Source organism: Melanotaenia boesemani, chromosome 18 (assembly GCF_017639745.1).
Source record: "Melanotaenia boesemani isolate fMelBoe1 chromosome 18, fMelBoe1.pri, whole genome shotgun sequence".
NCBI classification, from domain to species: Eukaryota; Metazoa; Chordata; class Actinopteri; order Atheriniformes; family Melanotaeniidae; genus Melanotaenia; species Melanotaenia boesemani.
The window spans coordinates 18007278-18016819 of NC_055699.1; the positions used below are offsets into that span (position 1 = coordinate 18007278).

At 38.9% G+C, this 9542-nt stretch overlaps 1 protein-coding gene across 3 annotated transcripts; it reads left to right on the top strand.

Annotated features, from left to right (window-relative positions):
• On the top strand, nucleotides 1–9342 carry slc35b3 (solute carrier family 35 member B3). Of its 3 annotated transcripts, none has more exons than XM_041968580.1 (10): nucleotides 1–57; nucleotides 1286–1522; nucleotides 1664–1785; nucleotides 1879–2033; nucleotides 4274–4381; nucleotides 6092–6189; nucleotides 6382–6474; nucleotides 6587–6698; nucleotides 8167–8236; nucleotides 8745–9342. In XM_041968580.1, the coding sequence occupies exons 1-10, from the start codon at nucleotides 40–42 to the stop codon at nucleotides 8893–8895; spliced, it is 1164 nt and encodes a 387-aa protein (XP_041824514.1). In that variant the 5' UTR covers nucleotides 1–39; the 3' UTR covers nucleotides 8896–9342. The 3 variants fall into 3 exon arrangements, with proteins under 3 accessions (XP_041824514.1, XP_041824516.1, XP_041824515.1); XM_041968582.1 differs by having other exon boundaries at nucleotides 6587–6633; XM_041968581.1 differs by lacking the exon at nucleotides 1–57 and adding an exon at nucleotides 233–494.
• The last annotated feature ends 200 nt before the right edge of the window (nucleotides 9343–9542 follow it).

Sequence of the window (9542 nt, forward strand, 5' to 3'; positions counted from 1 at the left end):
AACTCACGGGACAGGACACAGCAAACTCTCCAACTCCAGATGGCTTCTCCTGCAGAAGTAAGTCCTGCACATCTACCATACTTGTTTTGCTTGAATTGAAATAATTTATTATTTCACTTTTACTTTTCTTGTGCTAAATGGACACGGACACTAATATTGTATAATTAGGACAGTGCTAAGTTTTGACGGAATGACGTTCTTCACCTGTTCCAGCGCGTGTCTCATCGACCAATAGCATCGCAGTTCAGAGGTCGGAGCGGGGCGGAAGTTGCTGGCTGCTTCTGCCACTGCAGCAAATGCTTGTAGCCATTAGCCTAGCTAACAGGCTTCCTGGGGCGTTTTGGCTTTTTTGTCAACGGGTAGTAAATAAATGAAACGTTTTGGGTGGTACGAAAGATGAAGGCGGCACGTTCATGGGAATGATTTTTACGAGTATTACCTCTGAAAAAGAGGATAGGCACGAGCAAAAATAAAACCCGGAAGTGCTGTTGAAGGTAACAGGCTTGCTATTGTAGCTTCCTTGATTGGCTAAGAGCACCATATGTTGTTAATAGAAATGGTTGTGAAAAGATTACATGAAATATTGCGGTCGCCACTACTATTTAATCTGTGTCTTAGGTTGTGAACTGACACCCTTTACGTTGATCTTTAAAATCAGCAGCTTTGTATGCTTGCTAACGTTACCGGCAATCACACTCTGTTTCATAACGTGCAACTTTTGTTAATCACACACAACAAAGCTCTATTTGGACCAGTGTTCATGATAATATAACATTGGGGTTTGATCATTTTTATAGTTAAATTGAGACTAGAGTGATTTATAGTGTCATAAAACTTGTTAAAGACTTCCAAAGTATATTTTCGGCACAGACAAATCTCTCTCTGTCTCCCTCATACATGTTTTGTAATCATGCAGACCATAATTACTTTTCATTACAATCAAATGCAATTAAAAATAAACACTATATCCTTCCTTCCAAGAACCTTCCTTTTGCAGAGTACCTTTTAAGTGCAAGTGCAATCAAATGTCTTTACAGAAAAAAGGCAACTGCTTAAAAATGGACATAAGTTTTTCTATTATAACACAGCTAGTAAAAGGGCAGCAGGTTATTTGCCTTATTTAGCATCACCTGGTCTGACTCTTTCACATGCACTCATTATAATGCAGCTCTAGTTTTTTTTACAATATGATCACGTCATTACTCTCTTAAAGTTCACTGCCTTAATGCTCTGGTCTGTGCTTGATTGTTGGATTTGAAATCTTCCTGTCTTTGTGTCCCCACAGCTTCCAGCAGCCACAGACACAATGAGTGCCAAATATGGCTTGGTGGGCTACAACAGTTCACGGAAGCACATTTCCATCTCCATTCCTTCGACCACGGAGGTGATGTCACCTCACATAAAGTCTGTGGAGGAATTGAAGGTTCTGGGAATCAACCTCACCAGCATGAGCACCCCCACACAGTTTTTCATCTGTGTGGCTGGAGTCTTCCTCTTTTACCTTGTATATGGATACTTACAGGTAACACGAAAGAAAAAAAAATCTTTAGGTTTAACATTGTAGCTGTTCATTGCTCCTGTCTGTTAAAGAAAATGATGGGATGGATTAAATGTAGAAGACTGTTTGAACATGTATTTTCTTTTCTGTATTTGGTCCACACAGGAGTTAATATTTTCTGTGGAAGGATTCAAACCTTTTGGTTGGTACCTCACTCTGATCCAGTTTGGCTTCTACTCCTTGTTTGGACTCGTGGAGCTCCAGCTCACACAAGACAAACGCAGAAGGTACAGAAGAAAATAATGATGTGCTCCCTGGATGACAAACCTTATCCTTCTGTTTCCCTGACATTCAAAATATTGTTTTTTTTCCTCATCCAGGATACCAGGGAAGACCTATATGATCATAGCATTTCTAACAGTGGGCACTATGGGCCTGTCCAATACCTCTTTGGGCTACTTGAACTACCCCACACAAGTTATTTTTAAGTGCTGTAAACTCATTCCAGTCATGATTGGAGGTGTCTTTATACAAGGTCAGTTGTTTTCACAGATATATAGTAATGAACCTCTCCATAATCTACCATCTTCATTATTGAAAAAAATGTCTTTTTTTCACCTTTCTTTCTTTTGGCATTGTGATTGTATTGCATCTGATTTACAGTGTGCAAAAACTTTGGGTCACCCCTCATTTCTTGCTGAAATACCAGGACACTACAATTGGCTGCAGCAATTTAGTGGAACTTGCTAATATAAATAGAAATACTGCATATAAGGCAAAACAGTTCATGACAAGCTTAACAGTTAATATTTGGTCTAAACAGCTTTGTTCTTCATCACAGTCTGAACCCTCATAGACAAGCTTTCTTGTAATTTCTTTAAGTAGTCTTCAGGAATAGTTCTCTAGGCTTCTTGAAGGACTTTTTAAAGTTAATCTTTGGATCTTGGCAGCTTTTTGTTCTGTTTTCTCAAGATGATCCCACATTGTTTCAGTAATGTTGAGCTCTGGTCTCAGGGGAGGATTCATGACTCCATTAGACCTGTTGCCACTGATTTTCAGTCAAGTATCTTTGGCGTAGCTCAGCCTTTTTTTCCCTGTTTCCCTTCCTTAAGAAGGTTTTTTTTTCTCTCTCCATGGAGACCAGTGGTGAGGCTTCAGCCAGCAGTAGATGGGTCAACTAAAGGTCTAGATGTGTCTCTCTGTGTCAGGTCTTAGCTGGATTTTCCTTTTTCTTAAATACATCACTTTCAGATTCTGTTTATCTGCTGTAAATAAATCCTTTAGACATAACACTTCTTTTTTTTTTTGTCCTCCACTTGTTCAGTGTCCTTAAATGTTTTAAGGACACACTGCACACCGTGCTAAGATAAGTTTTCAGCTAATAGCTCTTTTGGAATCACCATGTTGCTTAAAAAATACTTCTTTCTTTCTACACACTGTTATCTTTGGTATTTTTGATGGATGCAACTACAAAAATGGGAAGAACTGATGTGTCTGTGACAAGCTGATTGTAAATGCCTGAAGATCATATTTGAAATGGGTTGTCTGTTATTAGTCATCACAACACTGGTTCATCCATTTATGCTAGAACACATTCACTTGAAAAATTGCCAGGTACCATTAATGAGTGAAAAAGTCCAAAGGCAAACTTTTAAAACCCTTCAGGACGCCTGTAGAACTTAAGCTTAGGAGCACTTCAAAAGATTACAAGATGCTTGGCAGCAATATTTATAGAAATGAGTGCTAGGTCAACACGTTTACCATTTTGTTCTTCCTTTTGTCACTTAGAAAAACTGGAATTATATGTGTGATTTTCACCCAAAACGTTTGGTGAGAAAAAGAAGAATAGCATTTCTTTCTTTTATTGCAACTTTATTTATAACACACTTTAAAAACAACAAAGTTAAAGCAAATAACATAAAACTATTCAACTAAAAAGAATATGAAAGACATAAAAAATTTAACAACCAATAACTTGTTGCGTCACTTTAATTAAAAAAATAAAAAAAAACATATTTTCTTTCAGTTCAACAAGAAGCAGATTCTCCAGAATCAGTAGACTGAAGAAGAGGTTACACTCTGCACCTTATCTGTCATCACAGGAATCTTTTGAAGCGATGACCGCCTTTCAGCTTTCAGTCGCTTTTTATCCACTTCTGTCCGTCCTCTTGGTTCTGTCTGTCTTTTCATCCTCAAACTGGTCTTTTCAAGGATCTATGTCCTGAATGTTAGACAAGTTTAGAAGTTTAGCCCCCTCTTCCCCCACCCACCCCATTTTACCCCTTTCCTCCATCTATGTGATGTGAGGACCCTGGTCCCTCAAGGGTTGGAGTTGAAAACATTTGTACATGTAGAATGCAAAGAGGAAAGAAAATGGGAGAGGAGGATAGAAAGATGGATGGATGATGGGAGGTGTTTTTGGGGTTGCATCTGATATGAGGCCCTTCAAAGGTGAGTGGGGGAATCAAAGCCGACCACAGCCAACCTGATGCTGCGTCCCCTTGTCAGCCTTGAGGCAGCTATCCATCAGTCTGTTTTCATCTTGTTTTTCTCCCCCACTTTTCTTCTTGCTTTTTTTGTGCATTGTTTCATGCACATACAAACTTTGAATTGTGAACATTAGTAGTAGTAAAACTTGTACTAGTTAAGTTTTTTATTTAAATTCAGTGTTGGCTTGCTGTAGGTATTAAACATTACTTAAAGAGCTCTTTAGTGAGCGGCGCTCTCCCTGTGCACAAGTTGTTGTCAGTGAAAATTTCTGTATTTGTTTTGAAGGTAAACGCTATAATTTGGCTGATGTTTCTGCCGCTCTTTGCATGAGTCTGGGACTCATCTGGTTCACCCTCGCTGACAGCACAGTGGCGCCCAACTTCAACGTCACAGGTAACTTGTTCAGGATCCAGCTGCAAACTTGCTGCAATCCGGCAGGGGCAAAAATCTTTAAGGGGTGTTGCTTCAAAACTGGATGCATGGCTTTATTCACATTGGGGCGGCGTGGCTCAGTGGGTAGAGTGGTCATCGTGTAGCCTGAGGGTTTCCGGTTCGATCCTCAGCCTGTTGAGCCGATATTGCTCTTGATGGGTCATGGTTAGCGCCTTGCATGGCAGCTTCCGCCATCAGTGTGTGAATGGGTGAAGGTAATGTATAACCTAAAGTGCTTTGGGTATCATTCCAGGTACAAATGTAAATACAGACCATTTACCATTTTACCATTTTATTTTTATGATGCTTAATAAAAGCATCATGTCCTTTAATTTTCAACAATTTTTTTTTTTAATAAATTTGCAACAATTTCTATAATTCTGTTTGCTCTGTCATTATGTGGTATTGAGTGTAGATTCATGAGCAAAAGAAACATTTTTAAAATTTTATTTATCAAAGAAAAATTTTTAACATAGTTGCAACTTAGCTAATTAAATAAATCGCTTGGGGCCGGTTGTTCAAAAAATTGAATCCAGATAAAAGCTATCTGGATTTGGGAATCCCATTTTTCAGGACGGCAGATCACGTAATCCAGATTAATTTAATCCCGGTTGTTCAAAGCTTGATACAGAATCCCGTTTTTCCGGATCACCAAATCCAGATTTCCAGCTTTTAAAACAATGTGGGCTTCCGGATATGTGAAGAACAACAGGTAGAAGAGCCAATATGGGATTACTTTAATTAAGTTTCACTTAGCGACAACACAGCAATCATGAACATCTACATGTATGTATAACTGTATGACTTCCCATCGGAGCCACAACAAATATAAAACTAATCCATTAACAACTACATTGTGGACATTCTGGAAACGTCTTCACGAAGACGCAGAGTCCCTGTCTGTGAGAATGTTAATTACACACCGGAGCCCCATGGTGAGGAACCGGACCAACCTCCAGCATTTTGTCAGAATGAGGCAATGCGGAATGAGGGTTTAATCCAGAAAAAGATTTCCCTTTTGAACAACCGATTTTCAAGATTTGATCCTGTCCGATAAGCGAAATCCGATCAGATTATGTTTGAACAACCAGGCTTAGAAGTTTGTGAAGTTCTGTACAAACCTGTTAATGACCTAGGTCAGTCAGGTGTTTTCACACAGGTGTAGGATGGTGGTCCCCTGGCCAGAATTTGACTAATTTCTAATCAAGCTACTTTTTACAACTACAAAGGTCGCCCTCTACTGGACATTAGAGAGAATGCAGGTTTTAGGCACTTTTTGGCTTCATTTCTCAGATCCAGAGACCAAATCCATCTTTAATAACCAGTCAAAGATCACATTAAACTCATCTTATCTCAACAAATCAACAGTTTTAATTATACTAATACACTCATTTTTATTAGGATATCTGTGCCTTTGAAACATGAAACAACAGATTTACACTTAAATTTGATATGTATAGTCTTAAGGTGTTTTGTAAAAATTTTATACGGCTTAAAATGATGAACATAAAAAGAAGCTGTTTTATCTTTATGCTGTGTAACTTTTGCTTGCAGTCCATGTTTAACTGGTGCTTCATTTCCTTGTTTTTGTTAGTAGATTGCTCAGTGAAGCATGTTTTGTCAGAGTACCAACATATGTTTGTGGTTCCTCACTTAGTACATGTTTTTCAGGTGTTCTCCTCATCTCGCTGGCACTTTGTGCAGATGCTGCGATTGGGAACGTGCAGGAGAAAGCCATGAAACTTCACAGCGGCTCCAACTCTGAAATGGTACTTGCCACAATAATATTTCTGAAAAATGACACGTGTATTAGGATGTAGAGAAGATGCTCAGAGGAATTTAAATCCGTTGGTGCATTAAAATATAAATACAGGATTTGGAGTCCTGTTTGAGTGCATATCTAAACATACGTAATCTGAGTTTTGACAAGTGTAATGCCACATGTGGTCTTGTGTTGGCAGGTGCTGTACTCGTACTCCATCGGTTTTGTCTACATCCTCGCAGGCCTGCTCTGTGTGGGCGGGCTGGGGCCGGCGGTAGCATTCTGCTCAGAGGTGAAAACATCATGTCCCTGGCATTTATGTGGTTCATTAATGTGGTTGTGGTTTGTTCATTTTTAGGAAAACTGGTTTGTTCATTTATATTTCATTTTCTGTTCCTTTCCAGCATCCTGTGAAGACATACGGTTACGCCTTCTTCTTCTCTCTTACGGGGTATTTTGGGATCTCCTTTGTGTTAGCCTTAATCAAGCTTTTCGGTGCCCTGGTTGCAGTGACAGGTCAGAAACACAAGAAGATATTTTCTGTCCTGTCAGACTCTTTTTGTAATTTTATGTGCTAAAGATAGCATAGCTGTAAAGAAACAAAAAAATTCCACTGTGAAATAATTTGCATAAAGACTGTTAAGTATATATTTAACTAATCTTAGAGGCCTACTTCCAAAGAAGTTCAAAAACTGTAAATTATAAATTAAAACAGAATGCAAATGTTATGAATCATAATTGTATTCACAAAAGAACAGGAAAAAACATTCAGTGTTGAGAGTCAGGTTTTTTTTTTCTGTTTAGTGAAACATATGAGCACATCTTGAATTTGATGGCAGCAGCAAGTCTCAGAAAAACGTAGGTACAGGTCTTTGTTTACCACTTTTCTAACAGCCTGTAAACATCTGGAACTGAAGTCACCAGCTGCTGGACATTTGAGAGAACAATGTTGTCCCAGAATTGTCTGATATATAAAAGTCTTGTGTCTTCGTAGGTATATTATGATGCATTGAATGTTTTCATTTGGTTTATCACCCAGACTCTTCTCCTGTAAAGCCTTGCAGGTGTGATAGAAAAAATTAACATTGTTGTGCTGAAGTATGCAAGACCTTGCTTGCATATGGACAGGAGCATTTATTACTCTAAAACCTCTGCATATCATGGCATTGATGTGCATGCAGGGTCCACAGTTATAAAAAAAAAAAAAAAACATGTCAGATTTTGCTAAACAGTTTTCTACTATGTCTCAGTCAATTTTAAATGAGCTCAGACAGAGAAGATAGCAGCATGTCTGGATCTTATTTATATATTGCTTCTTCTTTAACCTGCATTTGTTGATGTCACGGTGAACTGTGCTCACAGCCAGTGATTTCTAGAAATGTTCCTGAGCACCTGCAGATATTTCCATTTATTTTCAGATTCTCTGAATATTTTCATATCGTGGACAGTAGATGATGGAAATTTCAAGTCTTTGCAATATTACATTCAAGAACATTCATCTTTATATTACTCCATGACTTAAAAGAGCCTTTTTTTTTAAATTGTTGAACCTTAGCACATATTTACTTTTGAGATACTCTGCCTCTCTTAATACCCATGCTCTTTTAATACCCGATCATTTTAATGATCTGTTGTCATTTATTCTTATTAACTTCAGCGTGTTCCTCCTGCTGTTTCTGTGTAGTCCCACCTACTTTTCCAGCCTTTAGTTGCTACCGTCCCAACTTTTATTTTAGCCTCACTGCTGCCAGAAAATTCAGGATGAGCTCATATTTTTCCTGAAATTGTAAATTGTCTCAACAATTGATATTTTTTATATTCTCAGTAAAATATTTTCTTGTAAGACCTGCAAATATTTGCATTCTGATTTTATTTACATTTTTTAACAGTGTCCCAACTTTATTGGGGGGAATAGGAATTTGTGTTTGAACATAGAAAAATAAAAAGTAACTGACGCCTCGTAAACATGTTGATTCTTTTGCAGTGACCACCGGCAGAAAGGCCATGACTATCGTACTTTCCTTCATGTTCTTTGCAAAACCTTTCACTTTTCAGTAAGTACTGCCACCTTTCGACTTTGAAAACTTTACTCTTAGTTTAAAGTAAGTCCAAAGTGTGACCACTGGCCTCTCCTTTGACTAATAAAACTCCCTGGCTTTCATCTCCTCAGTCCACGCTCAGACCCTGACTCTTTCTGTTGCTCTTTCCCCCCTTCCTTCACTCTTTCTTCTCACTTAATTTGCCCTCCAACGCTGTTGTGCTGTCAGAAGGGACTCGTTTTCAGAGTACCTCTCTTACTCTGTCATGACTTCTGATATACATGCATGCATGTATATCTTGCTATTCTAAACTTTTGTGTTTCCTGGCCAAATCCATCCTCCCTCTAGCTTCTGCATGCCCTCCTTAAAACAGGAAATCTAATAGAAAACTTATAAAGTGCTTCACATAAGCATCCTGTTTAATCTTGCTTTTCCTAATACTGAGTCCATGTTCTCACATTAGCTGTAACAAGTTTTTTTTTTTTTCCCTTGTTATTTAACCTTTCCTATTTGCCTTTATCAGGTACATCTGGGGGGGCCTTCTGGTGCTCCTCGGCATCTTTTTGAATGTTTACAGTAAAAACAAGGACAAAATGAAGCTCCCCTCAATCAAGGACCTCAGGAGCTGGTTGCTAACGGGAAAGAAAGTCAGATTTCCCTCACAGAACGTGTAGGAGGCACCCACAAGTATAGAGGAAATCCTGCACAGGCGGGCTGCTTCAGTCTGCTGCTCCAGGTGTGATGTTGGCCCACGCTTTGGGGGCCGCATCGCCACCGACATTGAGCCAAGGATGGGTATACAGGGTGTGACCTCCAGTCAGGGATGAGGGAGTTGCTGGATTTCATCTGTATTTGCCAGCATGTTGCTACTTAACTGAAAGAACTGAATCTGCAGTAAACCGAAGGAAGTGTAAATTTTTTTTTTTTTAATTGTGGGGGGGGGATCAGCGCCAAGTGGGACCTTGTAAAGCTGCGCTTTAGAGCCCCACAGAAACATTCCCAACGTGGAGCACCACACCGAGGACGTTAAAGACTCTCTGAAGGGAAGCCAGTTCTTTAGTTAACCAAATTGCACTCTTTTGCACTGGAATCAACTCAAACACTTAAACCCTTGAGTGGTTGGAGAAAAAAATGAAGTGTTGGAAAGCAAGAGTACAGAGAGACGAGCTGATGTGTGTCATGTCTGGAATGATTGTCGCCCACTCTTAAAAATAAAAGGAATAAATACATTTTGATAAAAAGCATATTTGCCCCCCGCATGTGCCAGAAAAATGGATCAAAATGTTGTTTTACATAATTATTGTCTTTATAAAAGTGGCTT